The sequence below is a fragment of the Balaenoptera musculus genome, chromosome 15 (genome assembly GCF_009873245.2).
Source record: "Balaenoptera musculus isolate JJ_BM4_2016_0621 chromosome 15, mBalMus1.pri.v3, whole genome shotgun sequence".
In the NCBI taxonomy this organism is placed as follows: Eukaryota; Metazoa; Chordata; class Mammalia; order Artiodactyla; family Balaenopteridae; genus Balaenoptera; species Balaenoptera musculus.
This window is the reverse complement of record NC_045799.1, coordinates 67,960,489-67,982,176: the sequence shown is the minus strand read 5'-3', so window position 1 is coordinate 67,982,176 and position 21,688 is coordinate 67,960,489. Positions and strand designations below refer to the sequence as shown.

General features: G+C 43.4%; 1 protein-coding gene across 2 annotated transcripts in view; it reads right to left on the bottom strand.

Moving 5' to 3' along the window:
- The window catches only part of PRKCB (protein kinase C beta), a 311,017-nt gene that overhangs the window by 71,027 nt on the left and 218,302 nt on the right, over positions 1-21,688 (bottom strand). For both annotated transcript variants that reach the window (XM_036827010.1, XM_036827011.1), the window contains exons 8-9: positions 16,448-16,544; positions 9,336-9,482 (exon numbers count right to left, since the gene is read on the bottom strand). In XM_036827010.1, the coding sequence (XP_036682905.1) occupies positions 9,336-9,482; positions 16,448-16,544 (244 nt within the window). The remainder of the gene's footprint in view (positions 1-9,335; positions 9,483-16,447; positions 16,545-21,688) is intronic.

Genomic DNA, 21,688 nt, shown 5'->3' with positions numbered 1-21,688 from the left:
GGAAGGGCCTCACCGTGACTGGGGAAAATGAGTTGGCAAAAAAACCACGGCAGTCAGAATTGCACACGAAAGACTGGGGGCTGGGAGGAAGGTGCCATAATTGGGATAGAACCAAAGAGAAGGCAGGAATCCAAGATCAGACAGCAAATGTCAAAAGGTTCTCTGGAAGAGGATTAAGGGAACAGGTAGCAAGACTTTGAGCTATCTGTGAACCATATGATAAAGGACTCACCATATGGTGCAGGAAGATAGCAAAGCAGGTTGAAGTAAAGGGAAGAGCTTTTGCCTGTAGGATTATATAACCACCTCTAATGTATGGACGTATATGTGTGCATGTGAATCCACACTACTAATGAGATTAAAATTAGGATAGACTCCCACAACGGGAGCTCTGAGACTTTAGAAAAGGCCTTTGTTACTGGTAGAAATTGAACTGCCTTTTTATCTCCTCAGGCAATTTCTTCCTGTGGTAATTCAGTGCTGCACTTGGATCCAGCAGAAGACACTGGAGTCTGGGGCTTGGAGCTCTGGATTGTTCTCTTGTGCCCAAACTCAAAGCACACACTAGTTAAGTACCCCAGTGGCTTTTGGGGAGACAGCTTGGAGGTTGTGCTGTTGGGGAGCTAGTGTTAGTAACCAGGGCCAGCTTCAAGCACACTGGGGACCACGATCTCTGCAGGGGCTCATGAAAGTGTTTTAATTTCTTTTAGAATCACAAGAAAAAAAAATGAACTTTTAGGCTGAAGAAAATGCTTTAACATGCAATATTAATACATTTGTCCTTATACTAAAGCAGTCGAAGATACAGTTTTTAACTTTTTTTTCATGGTGTAAGGAAGAACCCACAAAAGTCTCCATAGCAGTTTTGAAACTGTTTCAAAAAAGAAAAGACTAGCAGTTTGGTGGAGATGAGTGGACCCAGAAGTAGAGAAGAGTGCTATTAGAGATGGAAAGAGGCAACTAGAATCACAACACCTGATTTCAAGTCCTGGTCCTGCCTACTCCCAGCTGTGTAGTCTTGGGGAGGTCACTCAATCTCTCTGACTTATAATTTCCAAATAGGTGTAATAGGGTTAATATCAGTAACTACCTTGCATGACTGTGGTAAGAAATAATATGATGTGTGATGCATATAAATCCATAGCATGATCCCTGGCAATTAGTATGAGCTCAAAAGTTGGAGGCAATGGAGATGGGCAAGCGGAATTGTAGAGGGTGGGGATGGGAGATAGAGCTGGTGAGGGTTAGAAGAAATGGAGGCTGACGGTGGAAAGGGAACCAGCTGAGGAACCACACACACTAGAGACGCCACCAAGACTTGGAGGACCCCACGAGCGGAAGCCTGTAGAGCAGGTGAGAAGGGCAGGCTCTAGAAGAGAGTAGCCCATTCTCAGGAGCCCTCCCAGGAATCCCTGTTGATGGCTCACAGTTCCGATGGGTGTTTGCACATGCATAGGTAATTGACAAACACAGAGTGAGGAGGGAGAACAGAAAATCTGGAGCCTTCCATCATGATGCACATGGCATTTGTCGAATGGCAAAGGCTCAGAATGAAAACAAGGCATGCAAACTCTGCTTACACTTACAGGCAAAGAGCAGAGAGGGGGAAATGAGAAAATAAGAGGGGAAAACGGTTAACCTTCTAGAATATGTTTGTGACATGGCAAGGCGACCACTGTTGAGACTAGAAATGCAAGTGTTAAGTATCAAGGCAATCAAGAGCCTAAGATCACATGCATCTAAACCAAACCTGGTCCGTTAAATGCCCCTGACGAGCTCTGTGACTTTACCAACTTATTTCAACTTCCTGCATCTCCTTTCCTCATCTGTAAAATGGGGATATAAGTAGCTACATCACAGCATAAACATGAGCCAAAACATACAAAGCACTTACAGCAAAGCCTGGCATATAGTAAGGACTCAAAATGTTAGGTGACTTCACCATCTTCATCACCACCGCCACCACAAGAATGTATGTTCCATGAGGGCAGATATTTTTGTCTGTTTTGTTCACAGCCATTTCCTCTGCACCTAGAACAGTGCCTGGCACATAGTAAATGCTCAACACATATTTGTTGAATGAATAAATCCTTAATCATGCTGTCAGTGGGCAGTTATTATAAAAGTGATACTCCTCCCTGGTATGGGTTCCAATCTTAGTCTCAATTCCTTTCCCTCATGTCTGCCCTCTGTTGTCATAAGCAGCCACCATGGCTTGTGCTCAGATCTGGAGAGTTAGGAGCTACGAGATCACTGATAACCTGGGAGACGGGCGATTCAGAAGTAGCTGAGAGTAGAAGTCACAAGGCAAAAGGATAAGGCACAGGTGAGTGGGGAGGAAGTGTAGGCAGCAAATCTCAAAAGAGCAGTTTGATTCTCTGGATATAGTCAGTGAGTAAAGGACAGAGAAGGGAGAGTCAAGATCACAGAAAACACCTTTAAGGATTCAGGAAATGTTGAGCATGCTTCTCATCTAAAGGAAAGGATATAGGGGAGAGGGAAGATCAGAGACTTTCTGTACCTTCCAGATATACACAAAAAATGTAGCAAAAGACTTCATGTTCTTAGGAATACAATGGTAATTGAAGTACCAAATTGTCATGTGAGTGTAAGATCTTGAAGGCAGTTTTTCATAAAATGTGGTACTTCTACCATCGGCAATACAAGGACAAAATTATTTTTCTTTTAATAGATTCTCCTAAGATATATTAAAATAAATATATGACTGCTAGATCAAGCCTGTGATTTCACATACATTATCACTTAGGGCAATGCTAAGAAGAAGAAAAGGAAGTCAACTAAATCAATTTAAAAAGAATATTTAAGGGGAATTCCCTGGCAGTCCAGAGTTTAGGACTGCGCTCTCACTGCCGAGGGCCCGGATTCAATCCCTGGTCAGGGAACTAAGATCCCACAAGCCACACAACGCGGCCAAAAAAAAAAAGAGAGAAAATATTTAAGATAGTATAAAGGAGGTATGTACGTGCTTAAAAAAATAAACAAAAGAATAAAAACAAGTGCATAAATAGGTAATAGTTGGGAAACTTGGCCAAGGCTATACTCAACCTTTTTGTACAGTCTGAATCTTGAGCCAAGGGAGCTGGTGTCAGCACCTTGGAGAGTGGCCCCATAGGAAAGGGGCCACTGGCTAACACTAAATGGCCTCCTTAGTGACACTCAGGCACTTAATATCATCAACCTCTTGGGCATTATTCTAGGAAAGTCAAACACCAGAAGAGGAGGCTTAATAGTTTTGTCTCTCACCTCTCAGCTTTTTATTTTTGATCATCTTCGATGCATACAGAGCAGCAGACCTGAATGGGACTCTTTGAAGAGATAAATGTAATACCGGGGCACTCAGTTTCTAAAGACTTGCCACTTTTCCTTTTAATTTTATAAGCTGCTGACTTCTTCCTACTTGATTTATTCCTGGCTTATGCTATGCTTCAGGAAAAGCAGCTCTAACACCTGGCACGTTCCATGATTTGAACACAAGGAAATGTCATCGAGAAGAGAAGCTTAAAGTTTTTTGTTTGTGGGGCATGAAAATGGGAGTTCTAAGGTTAAAGTCAGAAGGTCTTTCATGTCACCAAGAAGAATTCCAGCCAGAGCTGAAAAGTAGGGCGTATGGCTGAGACCACTATCTTTCCAGCAAAATTGTTCTCCCAGCGTCCCTTGCACTGAGTCATGTGACTAAATTCTCTGTAATAGTGTGTAGGCAGAAGTGATGGGTGCCACTTCCAAACCAAGGCTTTTATGAAGCAGCTTGTGCCTCCTCTGTACTCTCTTTCCCCCTCCGCACGCTGAGTATAGACAAAAACAAGGCTGTAGGGATTGATGGGGACGGTAAGATGGAAGGAACCTGGGTCACTTAATCACCATATGGAGAGCGTGGGTGAGGTCAGGAACACCCATCTTGGACTGTTACATGAATGAACATTAAATTTCTATTGTGTCTGAGCCAGTATAGATGTAGAGGTCTTTTTGTTATGGCAGTTGAATCCACCCTAACTAATAAAGGAGGTTAGTGTGTGGGGTCAGGAAGAAGAGATGTCCTCTTTTTTTTTTTTTGCCACGCTGCATGTGGGATCTTAGTTCCCCAGCCAGGGATCAAACCCGTGGCCCCTGCATTAGAAGCACAGAATCTTAAACCGCTGGACCGTCAGGGAAGTCCAGAAAGAGACATTCTGAGATTTCCATTTACTCCCCTCCCCTCTTTGCACAGTTAACTAGCTCATCCTTTAGATAAAGCTCAAGAGCCTCTTTCTCCCAGAAGCCTTCCTGACTTTGTGGCCGGGGCCGATCCCACTCCCGCAGGCTCTCCCAGCACACCGGCAAACATCACAGCTGTACTTTACACCTGTTAGTGTGATTTTTTTTTTGATTAACGTTATACTCCCACTGGGTTTTTAAGTATGCATTTTCAAAATTCATAGAATGATACACTTCCTGTGCATTTTGTTGTATGTAAATTTTATTACCTTAAAATGATGAAAAACAAATATTGAATTCTGGTTAAATGATATGCATGCTGAAGAGTTCAGGGGTGAAGTGTACCGATATCTGCATCTTGGTTTGAAACGCATTAAAAAATGGGTTGACAAAGAGATGGAGAGACATGTGATCACGCATATACAGTCAAATGCTGACTGCAGAATCTAGGTATTGGGTATCATGGGTGTTCATTGTATAATTCTTTTAACTTTTCTGTATTTTTAAAATTTTTCCTAATAAATGTTGGGGGGAAGTTCAATGAGAGTAGGGACTCTGAGTACGTTACATAAATAGAATTATTCTATGTACAGTGTATTTTATATACTAATCCTAATGTTCTGTGATGTTGCTTCCATTTTTACCTGATACTATGTCATGGACATCTGTCCATGATGACAGATAGACAGACAGAGATATGAGAGACACAAAGACCTCATTCTTTTGAAGGTATCATGGATACACCATTATATGTTTAACTTTCACGCTACTGATAAACATTTGGGCTATTTTCATTTTTTTCTATTACTGATCTTTTCCTATGATAGCTCTTCTGTGCTGCTGGATTTGAGCTTCTATATGTTAGCTCTAGGTCCACCACAACATGTTCCTGCCTTCCCCACACCACCAACCCCCCCAGCAGGCCAGTATCCCTCCACAGGCAAGCGTCCACAAGTATAAGAAAATAATAAGAAAGCCCTCATTCAACTTCCCCGCATGATTTTCTAAAAACATCTGGATCATACAAATCATTACCACAAGCACATCTGAAGTCTCAGAAAGCAAGTGATATTAGCATTAATTAATATTCAATGGGTATTTATTATGGCACTTTAGAATTAGGGGATCAAGTCTGCAATGTACAGAGTTGTATTTGTGCTGTGTATACACCTTATCAGAGACTTGCCTGCGTTGCTTTATAAGCTCCACTTGTATAATCAGTCTGAACAGTGCATATCTGCCCAATTTATATATCTGGAGCACAATTTAAACTGCAGAAATCACTCGACAACCACAGAGGTAAAATTCTTGAAAAGTGTAAAGGTTGGCAAAGCAGAAGTCAAAGGTTCAAGAAATCAGAAAAAATAGAGAGGATAAAACTATAAAAATAAACATTAAATAACAAATGAATAATACATGCAAATGCTCTGCAACAGAAGTTCTAGAGGGCGTCTATCTCCAAGTAAGCCAGACATGCCAAGAGGCCCTGCCCTGGTGCGATAACGCTCCCAGGGAAACGCTTTCACATGGTCAGGAAAGCAAACTCTCCAAACTTTTCTTCTTTTAAAGTTTTTGAAACAGGGTTTACTCGTTTGGAACTCAATGGCCTTCAACACTTGCTTTGTCCCTTGTTTCATTTTCATAGGTCTTAGCAAATGCTTGTGTCTCTCCCTAGTCGCTCCACAAATTATTACTGTCTCTAAGAGCATGTTTTTTCTGGGCCAGATCTGATACAGTGGCCTGCGGGAGGGGAGGTGTGAACAGATGAACCAGCGGTCCATGTCTTTCATCTTTGGTGGGGGAGCGGTTACTGCTGCTGTGTTCTTCCATTTAAGGGGGTTGATGTATATACCCCACAAGATTGCAAAACGGTAAAAGTAGGCATTCAAATATAAAACCACATTAATTTAAAACCGCGACTGGCAAAACAAGAGTTGCAAAGGATTACTCTATGTTTTAAAGGATGGTAGGGGCTTCCCTGGTGGTGCAGTGGTTGAGAATCTGCCTGCCAATGCAGGGGACACAGGTTCGAGCCCTGATCTGGGAAGATCCCACATGCTGCGGAGCAACTGGGCCCGTGTGCCACAACTACTGAGCCTACGTGTCTGGAGCTTGTGCTCTGCAACAAGAGAGGCCACGATAGTGAGAGGCCCGCGCACCGCGATGAAGAGTGGCCCCCGCTCGCCGCAACTAGAGAAAGCCTCGCACAGAAACGAAGACCCAACACAGCCAAAATGAATAAATAAATAAATAAATAAATAAATAAATAAATGTAAAGGGTGTTATTTAAAAAAAAAAAAAAGGATGGTAGAGGTTTTTGTTATTCTAGTTTGCTTTCATGACATACTGTTGTTTTCCTCTGTGATTTATTGGATGCCACATCCCCAGTCTGGAACAGAACTCTCAATTATTATAACAGTTTCCATGGAAACATATCATCTATTCTCTCTCATTCCCTCACTGTTCCCCAAGACCCACTCTCCCACTTCTCTACCCACCCCCCCAACCCCAATCCTTTCTGTAAGACCCTCCAGAACTTCCATTCCTCAGTCAAAAACTCTCCAATCTGTATTGTTGAGTGATCAAAAAGGTGAAGAAATATGTGTGTGGTCTGCTAACTTTTGAGGCAACAAGGACAAGAATAAATATGCATATTTATATTTGTTAAATTAGCAGAGAGAAACTGGAAAGATGCAAATTAACAAATCAGTTTGTATACGGAGGGCAGTAGCAGCAAGGGGGCACAGAAGGATGTGAACCTGAGTGGGAGCAAAACTTCTCAGTGTTTATCCTTTTAATATAATTTTAATTATGAACCACGTGAAAACACTGCTTATTAAAAATATAATTTAATTTTTTAAAACTCCCCGACAGCCTCAGCTTATTAGAAGCTCCTCTTCATTTAGGCTTCATTCTTCCTTGTCATCATGGAAACACCCCCATCTCTGAAATCTAAATGTCCCTAGTCTTCCTAGCATTTTAAATCTCTTGGCCTCACCCACTTGTTTCTCATCCCTAGGCCCCTAGACTCCTTCTTTCTCACCAAGGTTATAACCCTCTTTTTGCTTTGACTTCCTTCCAGTGTGGATGTCATTTTTATTCATGTTTTCAGTACACTTTTACTGAGGACCTGCTAGAACAGGCTCTGTTGGATCTGCAGTGGGCACTCCTCTTCCCAGAATCCTTGACTCCCTTATTATTGTGATCTTCTAGGGCACTGATCCTGCTAACCACCACCCTTAGCTCAAATCCACCATCTACTTCCCCATCTCCACCCCCAGGCTGCTCAGAGCTGCTGGCAAAAAGACCACAGTGGCATGGACCTCTACCGTCACTACTGCTTATTCTCTAGCCTTTTGGACCTCCAGGCTGCTCAGCAATCTTATTCCGTGTTCCTACTCTCTATTCTCACTCCCTGCCAAGGCTCTTCAAACTCTGGGCCACCACCTCAGATTCCTTAGTCCATCACAGCAGACGGATGGACCTTGTGGCCCATAGAGAAAATTCACGCATTCAGTCTAGACCCTGAATGAATTCAATCCACAGGCACTGGAAGTACAGCAGTGAACATGACAGAGCTCCTGGCTCTTGTGGAGCTCAGGTCTTAGAACAAGGAGACAAACCAACAAACAAGCAAGAGAAGTATCATCTGGTGATGGGTGCTAGGAGAGAGTTAAATATAATGGAGAATGAATGAGTGGCTCTTTGAGTGGTAGTTAGGGAAGACTTCTCAGAAGAGGTGATATCTAAGTAGAGATGGGAATTACAAGAAAGAGCCAGCTCTGCAAAGAATAAAGGGAACAGCATCACAAAAGCTCTAAGAGAGGAAGGAGCTCTGTATGTCTCAAAGAACCTCATGTGGCCCAAGCACAATGGGTGATGGGGAGAAGGAAAGGAAAAGAAGGTATCAAACAGAGAATAATTTAAATTGATCAGAATTTAAAGAGTGATGTAAGCCAAGGACACAGTATAGAATTTATTCTATTTGTGAAGTCATTGGAGGGTTTTAGCATGGGAGTGATTTGACCTAATGTAAGTTTTTAAAAATAACTATGGCTGCTGCATAGAAGTATATTAATTATAGGTCACAAGAGTGGAAGCAGGGAAACCAGTTAGGAATGTCTGCAGTGGTCCAGACGGTATTGTATGGCATAGATTAGGGCTGCATTAGTGAAGATGGAGAGAACTCAGTAAATTCATGATATGCTTTGGAGGAGGACCTATCCAGACTAACTAATGGATTATGCATGGCTGGGGTAAGGGGAGGACAAAGAGAAGTCAAGGAATAACTCCCAGATTTTTGACTAAGCTACAGAGATGGGGAAGGAAATTTGATATTTTTGCACACCTGAGTTCATGGTCTGAGATTGATATGAGACATACTGGTGGCACACACAGGATTAAAAGACTCACAACACTAAACAAGTCAGGAATACTTATAACACAATCTCAACTTCAGTGAACAGCATCTCCTAGTACCCTATAATAGCATCCAGAATCACTCTACGAGTCCCAGGGTCATCCTTCAACTGTGCTGCTGTTCGAAAGAACCACCTCCATTCTCAGCTGCAAGAGTAATCTTTTCCAAAAACCAAATCTGATCACGTCACTTCTCTGCTTCAGACTTTCAGTGGCTCCCCCCTGCACTGTGAATAAATCCAAACTTCTCATCACAGCTTCTAAGGCTTTGCATGATCAGGCCCCTCCCACCTCTGCAACCTCACATCCTGCAACCTCCCCCTGCTCATGACATTTTGGCCCCAGCACCTTCTGATGGTGCCTAGAATGTGCCCAGCTCTTGCCTACCTCAGGGCCTTTGCACTTGCCGTTCTCTCCGTTGCAAACGTTCCTTCCTAGCTCTTTGAATGTATGGCTGGTTCATTCTCATCCTTCAGGTCTCAGTTTCTACATCACTTCCTCAATCTGAGTGGGTCCCTTCTTGATCTGTCTGTGACACAGCACTCCATTCATTTCCTTCACAGTATTCATTACCAACTGAAGTGTAGCTCTATTTACTTTCACTCTTTCCCTCACTGGAATGTAAGCCCCATATGAACAGCAAATGTGCCTGCCTTGTTAGCTGTTCCTTCTGGAGCAGGTGCCACCACCCAGCCATACTGTACCTTGCCAAAGCTGCCTTTTCCAAGCACCATCAGGAAGTGAAAATCAGTCAGTTTCATCCGGTCCCTGTTCCCGTTGTTGTCAAATTTGGATATGGTGTTAGTCGTCTTTTCTTCAGGAGCCTTGGTCCCCTGATTGATCTTGGCCCTCTGGAGGGAGAAGCACACAGAAAACATCATCAGAGTTTTGAGGATGCCCTTGTACATGCTCAAACTCACATATAGGCTGCAAGCTGTGGTTCCTGCAGCTCATGCCCCCAGCCTGGTGAAAAGCATGGCCCAGCTTCCACAGTGCAAACCCAAAATGTGGAGGCCAGCCTTGGCACCTCATTTCTCTTTCATCCCTCGTGTCTCATCCACCACCAGGAACAGTCACTGCTTCCTCCCAGCTGTCTCTAGAATTCCTTCTTCTTTCCATCTGCACCAATACCACCTGTCATCATCTCTCACCTGGACAACCCACCTTGGTTCCCTCCACACTGGGCTTTACATGTAGTCACAGTGATCTTCCACTTCTTCATACTCAACCAAGTCACCGCCTGCTTCAAATGCTTTGGTAGTGACCCATCATTTTTAGGATAAAGACTTCGGTGCTTTCACTGGCCCAGACGGCCCAGTATGATCAGGCTCTACCTGCTTCTCCAACCTCTTCAACCTTTTCTCGGCTCCTTCTTCCCTGAAACACAGCTTCTTCCTCCTTTCCCATCTTTGAGTCCCAGTTCCCTCCCACTCCAGGGCCTTTGCACCTACTGTTGCTCCTGTGAGGATGACTGTTCTCTCCCCTTCGCCAACCTAGTTACCTCCTGCTCCACGTTTTCACTTCCTCGGGGAAGCCTTCCTTGATTCTCTCTGTCTGGATGGGCTGTGCCTATCTGCTCCCTTCATCCACCTCACTTCCCATTTACACTGCATGATAACTGTCTGTTCACTTGTTTTCCCCAACAGACTGGAAACCTGCCAGGGCAGGGAATATGTCTCATTCTCCGCAATTTCCCTGACAACTAGCATACTTTCCAGTTAAATATTTTGTTGGATAAATGGATGGATGAGGCCCATGTCTGTCCTCAGTGCAGCGGGGTAGGGGCCTGCTGCTGTGAGCAGCAGAATGATGACTCAGAATGGCAGCAAATGCTGTGAAAGCAGGGGAGAACAGGAGGCCAGAATATTTGTGATTGGAGTGTAAAGTGGGGGATGTCTTGTGGGACTGAGCCCTTAACCTATGAGGTCCGCACTAACTCCAGGTAGCTAGCGCCAAAACTGAATTAAATTGTAGAACACCTAGTTGGTGCCCACAGAGAACTGGAGAACTTCTTGGTGTGGAAAACCCACACACTTGGTGTCGGAAGTATTGTGAGAGTGTCAAGTTTTCCTCTATAGGGTATGTAGTTTTCAGCATCCGGCTTCTTTCGCTCATCCTAATGGCCTTGAAATTCACTCATGTTGTTGCTTGAATCAGTGATTTGTTCTTTGTACTGCTGAGTAGCATTCACTGTTTACGTTTATTCATTCTTCCGTTATGGGCATTTGTGTTGTCTCCACTTTTTGGCTGCTAGCAAGGCTGCTGTGAGCATTCTTGGTCCAGTTATCTTGTAGTAAAGATATGTTGAGATTTAAGTGTCTCTGGGACGATCAAGTGTAAATAAATACCCAGTAAGCAGTTGTATTATGTGGTTTTCGGGTTAAGAAATGACATAAGAACTGGAGACAGGGACTTCTCTGGTGGCACAGTGGTTGAGAATCTGCCTGCCAATGCAGGAGACAGGGGTTTGAGCCCTGGTCCGGGAAGATCCCACATGTCGCGGAGCACCTAAGCCCGTGCACCACAACTACTGAGCCTGCGCTCTAGAGCCTACAAGCCAAACTACTGAAGCCCCCACACCCTAGAGCCCATGTGCCGCAACTACTGAACCCGCGTGCTGCAACTACTGAAGCCCACACGCCTAGAGCCTATGCTCTGCAAGAAGAGAAGCAACCACAATGAGAAGTCCGCGCACCGCAAAAAAGAGTAGCCCCTGCTCGCCGCAACTAGAGAAAGCCTGCACGCAACAACAAAGACCCGACGCAGCCCAAAAAAAAATCATTAAAAAAAAAACCCCAAAAACTGGAGACAGATTTGGGGGTTAAAGCATAGAGGGGTCAGTTAAACCAGATCATTAGGGAAATTGCAAACAAGAAAAGAGCCTTGAACAGAAGTTGCATTGGTTATTTCAGGGCCATGGTCCTCCCATCATCCCAATTCTCACCCTCCAGCCCCCAGAGATTTTCCCAGGCTATCCCAATCCAAACATATCCCTCCCTCACTCCCACCATCCCCGTGCTTTATTATGATGTCTCCCACCTTCTCTGAGTCCCAACTCAGGACCCACCCGATTCACACACTCCAATCTCCAGCCTGTGAAGATCCACGTCCTGACTGTCCCTGGTCCCCAGTCTCCGTTCCAGCCCTGAGGTTTGCTTCCATCCACCTGCAGGTCCCAGCACCCCCTGCCAGTGGAGCACGAGTGAGGTGCACACACTTCCCTATTTCTCCATCTGACTGCTTAGAGGAAAATTTTTTTCCTGTTCTTCAAGGAGCAGCAAGTGTCCAACAGCTTGATTCCTCAGTCCTTCAAGCAACCTCCTCTCCTCTGAATTCCACGCTCCATCTCAATTTGCTTGTGTGACTCTTCTCACAGTTACATGCTATAGACCGAGAATGTTTGTGTCTCCTGGAAGTTCATATGTTGACATCCTAACCCTCAAAGGTGATGGTATTAGGAGGTGGGGCCTGTGGAAGGGATTAGGTCACGAGGGTGGAGTCCTCATGGGTGGGATTAGTGCCCGTATAGAAGAGACCCCAGAAGAGTCCCCTTGCCCCTTCTGCCATGTGAGGACATAGTAAGAAGAGGGCCATGGGGACTTCCCTGGCGGTCCAGTGGTTAGGACTCCGAGCTTCCACTGCAGGAGGCATCTATCCCTGGTCAGGGAACTAAGATCCCACATGCTCTGGGCGTGGCCAAAACAAAACAAAACAAAAAGAGGTCCATGAAGCAGGAAGCACGCCCTCACCAGACAACGATTCTGCCGGCACCTTGATCCTAGACTTTCCAGCCTCCAGAACTGTGAGAAATAAATGTTGTTTAAGCCACCCAGTCTATAGTATTTTTGTTATAAGAGTCTGAAGTGACTAGGACAGAATGTTATCTCAGCCTCTAGATGCTAGGTCAGAAGTCTAATAGCCTTATCGGTCTGGTCTGCACTAATATTTAAATTAGTTGAAATCTGTTAAAAATCAGGAGATGTCCTACAAAAACCCGAATCCCAGCTTCTTCTAAAGAAGCAAATCTGGCAAAACTGGGCCCCATCCATAAGAATGGAGCATTTAGATGGGACATGAGGTCTCCAGTTGACCGTCATCACCACCACACCCTGCTGTCTCACACTAAGCTTTTCCCCCTTCTTGTTACCTGCCCAGTTCTAAAAACATTTGGGACAAGAACCCTGTCCTGTGTTCCTCTGAACGTCCCATGTCTCCCAGCGGCCTCGTGCCTAGCAGGTCCTCCATCAAAGAGCAAACATTTTAAAATTGAGGCCCGAATTTAAATGATCCTCTATCTTGCTGGGTTGGATACGGCTTCAGAAACAGGAATACACTAATGGTTGCCTTTTCATGTCTGTAATTTAGAGCCCTAGGACTTGGTGCTCAAAGTTAAAGCAAAGAGATGCGCTTCTGAGCAAAGAGCCCTGCCTCTTTCCAGACTGCGCTACGGGAGAGTGAAGGCGCCCCGGCTGCCTGGGTCCAGGGCCCCATCTCAGATGAGGAATTGCCTTTCTTGGCTTAAACTAACCTCCACCCCTACAAGGAGCTCCAACGGCACTCCCGTACCCAGCAGTGGCGGTAGACACCTCTGTAGGCTAGCGGTCCGCGTAGATGCTCCCCAACCCCCAAGCAACCCTTCCAAAGACCAGAAGGAGCAGGTCCTGAGCTTGATTTATTCCGGGGGGGGGGTGGTGAGGCAGGGAGAGGGCTGCTAAGGATAACCACCACCTGACACCTGAATGATATGACATGCCAGACACTGGTTTAAATGCTCTCTCACTCTTCACATAACCGTAGGAGGTCAGAGGTGCCATGATACATACAGGTGGGGAATCAAAAGCTCGGAGAAATAAAGTAACCTGCCTTCAGTACCCAGCAAGGAAGGGACAGAGCTGGGATTCCAATCCAGGCAGGCTGGCTCTCGAACCACCTGAACAGAATAGGCTACACTGCACACATGTGGCTCCAGGTATCCAGCCAAGACCCCTCGGCCCTCTCCTCTCTATACCTGGGGCTGCTTGCCGCTTACACCTGTGACTCTGCCTGCAGGCTCTTTTCCTGGTTGCAGGAGCAAGCACAGCCCACAAGCAGGCCAAGCTGAAAGTGCTGGCAAGTTAATACCCCTGGAAGCAGCCTTCGGCCAGTGATAGAAGGGGAGCTGGTGGATAATACTTGAGCTGCCTGCCCCTTGACTGGAAACCCTGCGGCCCGGTTAATCCCCGGCAGGATTAAACCCCAGCTGCCCACAGTGGTAACTTGCTGATAATACATACTTTTCCAGCTTCCTTCCTTTCCCTGCCTCACTTTCCCACTACTCTAGATGCTTTTTGGGGTCATCTCCCAAAGAAACCACCTGCACTTGAATCCTTATAGTCTGTTTCTGGGGAAACTCAGAGTTAGACAATGACCAGCTGAGGGATATTAGAAAGTTGCTTAACCTCTCTGGGCCTCAGTTTCCTCATCTGTAAAAGATAAAGGGGGATGATAAAGGTACCGACCAGTCATGGTAGTTGTAAGGACTGAATTAAATGACTTAGTATTTCTAAAGCACTTAAAACAATAAATGGCACATAGTAAGCATTTTATTAAATTAAAAAATTCTAAGCCTGTCAGAAGACCTATTCTGAACCATGCAAAATGGAGTCTTCCCTTCCCTGGCCCATTGGCAAGGCCACAGCCAGACAAAAGTCCCCAAACAGAGCCTCCTCCAGTGTTCTGAAGCATACCACGTGTGGTAACTTCACCAAGCTCACCCTACCGTGAAATTCTATTACCCCAATTTCTGCAGCTCGATTTTACCGTCACTCAGAATTTCTCCAGATAAGAGGCTTGAAAGTAATTTCTGAGTCATTCTGGGTGCTAATTGGTTATTGCACAGGGATTACATTTCTCACGTCCAAGGTCAACTGAAATTCCTCTATGTGTCTGAGAACAATTTTCGGTCTCTTGGAAACATTTTTTTAATCAACAAACTATGGTGTGGAGCAATTACCACTCAGGCATAAACAAGCGTTTGCAGGCTCTTGCGGGAAATAAAGGACACATTTTGTTGCACGCAGATAAAACAGTCCTTTCCTTCAAGCCAATAACTGGCCCAGACAAATGCTCTGTTCATGTAGGAAATGTTTTCCTGGGTGTTCTGAAATGTCACCCTGGCTGCCTTAAGACAGAAGAAATCATTTTGTAAAACTGAGACTTCATTTTATACAAGAAAACACTGGTCTTGTTTTTTTCACCCACAAGAGGACATTTTTAACTCGGCAGCAAACGGACCCCACTCCATCAGAAAGCTGAAGGAAGGAGAAGAAAAGGGTTCTCTGGAAGGCCTGCCCTCCTGTCCTAAAATGTTATCACGGTCCAGTTCTCGACTCTCCTGGGAGGGAAAGTTCTTTCATCAGCTCATTTGGGCTTGAGCGAGCTGCTCTATAAGGATGAACCTCATTGATCAAGTTCACTGGAGAATGACTGTCAAGTCCAAGGTCAACATGTTTATTCCACTTGTTTCCATGAAGGGAAGTCCCACTGGGTCAGAACCGTCACCAGGTTTTATGGAGGGCACAGGCTCAAGACAAGGGTCAGTACACAAGTATGAGTCCTACCAAGTTGAGGGGACACTAAGATGGTTCTTGGAATAAATGCCAAAACCCTTGCTAAAGTCAGCACAGTCCTTCTACTCTGGCCCCACCCACCTCCCAGCCACACCATGAACTCACCCTTTGCTCTCTCTTCTCTACCCACACTGGCCTTCTTTCAGTGTCACAGAGTTGCTATATAACTTCCCACCACAGGGCCTTTGCACCTGTTCGCCTCTCTGAATGGAACGCTCTTTTCCCCTCTTTACTTGGTTAACTTCCCTATTGTTTCCTCAATGACTCCTTCCCTGTCCTCTCAGACAAGGTTACATTTCCCTCTTATATCTTCTCAAAGCACCATGGACCTCTCTTTCACAGAACTTTACCTGGTCATATTCTGCTTCTATTTGCTTGTGTGATTACTTGATGAATAACAATGACAGTAACCTATTTCATTTTAGCTATTTTATACATTTTTCAGAGTTAGTAGGCTGTCATTGCTTATCTAGAATTGATTTCCCATCAGACTCAGTATATTAAGTTTCTGTGAACAAAATAACATGTTTTCCCTTATGAAACTACTTTAAAATCACTCAATACACATATAATGAAGGGACTCAAACCCATTTTCCCCAAAACGTTTTCTTTGTAAAACTGGGATGTGTCCTACATACCTGCTAGTCTCATATATGGAGTTTATTTGGCTCCACAGAAGGGAAGGGGCTTATCTGGGGTAGAAGCAGACCAGCGCTATGGCCCAAGGTCAGAGACAAGGGCTCTTAATCTTCGAAAGATGCATTCATGGGTATTTCACAGAGTCACCAGCACTATCAATTCCATCTGTTAATACGGCACCATCCTGCTGACAGATCCAAATCCAGATTCTATCCCTCAGCAAGCCTACTTGACTGAGCTTCCAAAATATCTCTACCCTGTCCACTGCTTTCATTCACCATTACTAACATCCCTGTCCAAGCACCAGCAAAATGACCTGGGTAGTGAATGAACACTCTCAAGGAAAAGTCTAAATCTGAATGAGGACAGGGAGGCAGAATGACTTTACAAGGCAGGGGACACTTAACTGGGGTCTTGAAGGATAAACAGGAGTTTTCTGGAAAGCAGAACAACGTCGCAAAGGCACAGGGTCAGGAAAGGGCTTGGTAGAAACCACACCATAAACAAGAAAAACAGTACAGAGGCAGACTCAACCGGTTCCCACTGATGCCGAAAGAAAGACATCTCACCTCAAATTTCTGCCGCAGTTCCTCGTTGCCCTCACTGCCTTCTGGTGGCACAGGTACGTTGAAGTACTCGCCTTCCTCCTGGCTCAGTAACTTAAACCTAAAGGGAGCAAAGGAAAGACATATTCCATGACTCTACTTAATATCATTTTGTTGATTAGGATAAGGGAGGGAAGTCTATAGAAAGCTCTGCTTTAAAAACATGTGTTGAGGGTTTTTTGTTTTGGGGTATGTGTGTATGTGTGTATCCAGGGACACTATATATTTTTATAACCATCAGAAACACATCAGAAAAAAATGGGTTTATAGGATGTAAAGTTCTCTGTCTTGTCTCTCTAAACACACACAGACACACACAATTTTCTTGATTATATCATTCAATGTTTCTAGCTACTTTTTTGGTCCATTATGTGCTTTCTGATTCTGAAAGAATGTTGAGGATCTCCCACTGTCAACGTACTCCTATCACGCTGTCCCAGCATTTCTATCCCCTTTCACTGTAACATGCTGCCACCCGGCCATCCCAGCACTTGGATGACTCTGGACTTGTCTCACTGACGCCGTTTTTCTATGCAGAAACCTTCCCAAAGTGCTCGGTAGTCAAGCTCCTGAGAAAGTACACAAGCCCTGGAGTCAAACTATGCCTGGGTCCAAATCTCACCTCTTCCCTTGCCTCTTTGGATAATTGAATAAGCTAGGTAGGCCCTCTGAGCCTCGATTTTTCTCATCAATAAATAGGAATAAAAGTCTTTTTCATAGGATGACTGTGAAGCTGAGACATGATGATGCATGTAAAATGATAAGCCTGGTGCCTGGCATTTAGCAAGTGTTCAATAAAAGGTATCATCATCATTGTTACTGATATTAATATCACTATAATAAACAAGATGGTTTCAGTTTGTTTCTAGACCACAAAGATGTTTCCATCTAGTCAGACTGAGATGAGTGTGAGGAAGGAAAAGGGACATTCCAAAGGCACTGGAGTCAGCAGGGGGAAAACGAACCCAAAACTCCTCACTCCTAGAGACTTTCTAACCAGAATTTACAATTTTCATCACAATTTTTTTCTCCATTCACAAATCTTCCTAGGCAGCTTCTAAAAATAGAGAGATAGGTGACTCAAAGCAGAGATGACAGTTTGAGCCTGGACACCTCCACATTTAATATTCAGTGCTCATCTTCCAAACTGCCAAAGAAATTACCAAAATAAATACAAAAATAAGAGAACATCTGTATCTTTGCTGGAAATCAAGAAGGGTGCTATACACACAGCAGGGACTTTCAGGAAGTTCTGCAAATTAAAGTATTAGTAAGAGAGCATGGAGCAGTGTTTGGCAAAATTCCTCCACCTTTGTGGATTTTGCTAAATCTGGATGTTATTTTTGACAATGCTTTTCATTAAATCAGCTTTTCAAATAATAAATTCACTTTAAAAAGACACTTTATATCTCTTCCTTGTAAAGAAAGCCAACAACACTTGTTACAAGCAGAAAGTATGTATCTGTAAAAAGTGAAACATACGTAAATCAAAGTTACTCAAAGCCAAGTAGATGGTGTTGCTTACCAAAGGCTCTGAGACTAATGCCTGCCCCTTTAATTAAAATGGGAGATCAGCAAGCAGCAAGGGTTAAAGAGTATTAAGGATACACCAGCGCCCTCTAAGACTTTCTCTGCAGTAAACTCAAGAACTGAAGCAACACCAACAAAAGAATAGTTTGGGGACTTCCCTGGCGGTCCGGTGGTTAAGACTCCACGTTCCCAATGCAGGAGACACGGGTTCGATCCCTTGGGGAACTAAGATCCCGCATGCTGCATGGCGCGGCCAATAAATAAATAAATAAATAAACTAAATTAAAAAAAAAAAAAGAATAGCTTTGTCAGGGTACAATTCAATACGGCTGATGCCCCACCATGTACTACCTAAGCCATTTGGGGTCCCATACTTTGGAAAATACACATCAAAGGGGATTGACCAGCTGTGATCAGCCAATGGGAACCTCAACAGGACTCCACTAACAACCCTGGAACAGACCAGCAGGGACTGGATGAGGGTCAAAAATTCCAACCCATATTCAGCAAGTACAGGACACGTCAGCCCCCGGGGCATTGGTTAGAGCACGGCACCACCACCTCACGTTTGCTGTGGCCAGTACGCTGTCACTATGGCCTCCAAATATGGACAATTGTGCCCATTAGAAAAGAAGAGCAGGAACCCCTTCCGACTTTGAGATGCACAAAACCAACAGGGGGAAGATGCCCCTCCATGGGCAGTAGGGCTGCCTGCCGTGCAGCTGACTCCAGCCGTAGCCCTCTCCCAAATATCTACAGGACCAGGACCCTCGATCCAACAAAGAAGAACTCCAAACAATACAAAAGGCTCCTTTCTCCCTTCATCTGGATGTGAAAGATTAGAACAGGGACACTCAACATTTCTGTGTTCACCCTTCCATAAGGAGGGCATGTGGAAAACTCATTAAAATAAAGAGAAACGACAAGGAATCGGATTCCCATGAAATAGAACTGGTGCCAAAAGAGAGAAAATTCCAGAAAATATCTAACTCATATTTTCAATGAGATCCAAGAGGTTGATGCATCTATGAAGCGGCAACAATCTGAGCTTAGGAAAGACTACTTTCAGAAGAAAAATATAATCAGTAAATTTTAAAATCCATAGGAGACAGTAAACACTAGGATGGATAATTCAGAAAACAACTAGTGAATCAGTGGACAAACTAGAGAACTTTTTCTGGCAGTTGGCTTGATATTTATTATATTAATTAGAGTTGAATGGAATGCTTTATATACCACTAAGAAAAAATGCATATTACCAAAATTAACCTACAACATCAAAGACGGGAATATTGCAACATATATTTCAGCAACGACATAGTATTATCCTTCTTACATAAAAAGTTCTTCTAAATTAATAAGAAAATGATAGGCAAAACACCGGAAATAGTCACTTATAAATACAAAAAAAAGGCAATATATAAGTGAAAACATTCAACATAATTAGTAACAAATGTATGTATAATAATAATAAATATTTATATTATAAAATAAGAAAAGTATATATAAAAACATGTATCATGTTATGTATGTATATTATGTAAATATGTATAATTAGTAACAAAATATGTATAGCCTTTGCATCATCTTTGAAATTTATAATACCAGATGTTGACAAGTGTGGGTGAAATGAAAAGTCTCACACAGCATTGGTGAGAATGTAAATTGACTGAAAAAAATTACAGAACATTATGGCAAATACCTGAATAATGCATATGGTCTCAAAGCCATTGATTCCAGGCTTAGGAATTTATTAGGAAATAATTAAAGCCATGCACAAAGGTTTCACTATAAGTTTGTTTACTGTAGAATTATTTATATAGGTAAGCATTGCATATCTTATAATAAGAATATGATTATGTAAATTGAGGCTGATCTATAAGAATGGACTATATGAAGCTACTAAAAATGATGTTGCCTAAGATTACTGAATGATAGGGAAAAGGGTTCATAATGCATTGTTAGGTGAAAAACGCACACTGCCAAACAGTATGGACAGTAAGTTTTCATTTTTGTTTCATACACACACACAGAAAAAAAACTCTAAAAATGGTCAATAGTGATTATCTCTGGGCAATGGGATTCTGATAATATTTTGTTTGCTTATTTATATTTTTCTAATAATTATTCAATTAATAATAATGACTAACACTTACTGAGTGCTTACTATTTACCAGACACTGGGCACTTCACTTATATTAACTAATTTAATGTCACAACAATCCTATGACTTAATTACCACTATTATCTCCAAATGAGGAAAGAAGGCACAGAAAGGCAAAGTAACTTGCCCAGGGGTACACAGCTAGGAAGTGGTAGGACAGAAATTCTAACCCACGAAGTCTGATTCCAAAGCTTTAGTTATTTTTTGTGTGTGATAAGACCAAAACATGACTATTAGTAATAACAAAAGAAAGCTTAAAGAAATATGACTTTAAGGTAACAATGATTTAGGATAATCTGTTCAGCTGCAGAAATAAAAGAAAAGAATGAGATAGCAAAGGAAAAAAATAAAACCTTTAGAAACAGAAACACCATGATAAAAATGGAGAAATTAAGACCAAACATGTTAAAACACTTCCCTACAGAAAAGAGGAAAACACTTTCAGAATGACGTTTTCTTTTTTCTTTTCTTTTCTTTTTTTTTTTTTTAATCCAACAGCATGTCACTTGTTACACGAAGCCGGAGGACTTGGAAAGACTGAACATGGAAGCATGGACAAGGATTGACTAGGCAAGAGGTCCCTACAATTCTGCAACCAACGTGGACAGGTTAATTCTCTCTGTGCGGGACAGTTTCTCCCTAAATCTCCACATGGTCCATTCCCTCACCCCCATCAGGTCTCGGCTGTATGTCACCTCTTCAGAGAGTCCCTGAGCACGCTATTAAACCAGAATGTCACCGTCCCCCGGCAGTCCCTACCCCTGTTTCTTGCTTACTTTTCTCTATAGCATTCATCAGCATCAAACACTATTTTCTACTATTTTGTATCTCTAGTGACTAGAACGGAGTGGACACTCAATATATATTTGAATAAAAGCCTACAATAAATGCGGAGGAGAGACAAGGAAGTTGTAAGGAGGATGATGGAAAGGATGTGAGGGCCCAGGGATCCATCCTCTTTCTTGCTAAACCAGTTTGATTTTGATTGTCTTTCACTTGTAACTGAAAAAGTCCTGAGCAGGGACCATTCAGAAATGAGACAACTTCTCCTAAAGAGATAGGAGCACCCCTAATTACTACTTCTCCCAAAGTTCTAGTGCCAAGGTGGGCCATCTCTTCTGACTCCTTTACTCAGATAACTGGGAAAGAAACAGCTGCCAAAGAGGACTTATCCAGCCTCTTTGATGGGAATACTGGGGAAGGATTTTTTGCCATTAGAAGGGAATAAAGCAAAAATGTCAGAACAAAGGAGCTTTTGCAGCTGACTATGACAGCAACCTTCCAGCACTTTCGTGACCAGGCTTGGTAAGCAGTCCCAATGAAGAAGCATCTTCTTAAGGAGTCAAAATCTGACAGTGGATTACACATATCTTCTGGGTAAAGTGTGAGAGCCCTTTAAGTGCCCATGGGGCCCGTCAAGCCATATAATTGTGTAAAGTGGGGCAGATGTAAAACAATAGGGACTGGTGAGGACTGTGGCAAATAGAAAATCCACATCCTGTCTAAAGGGG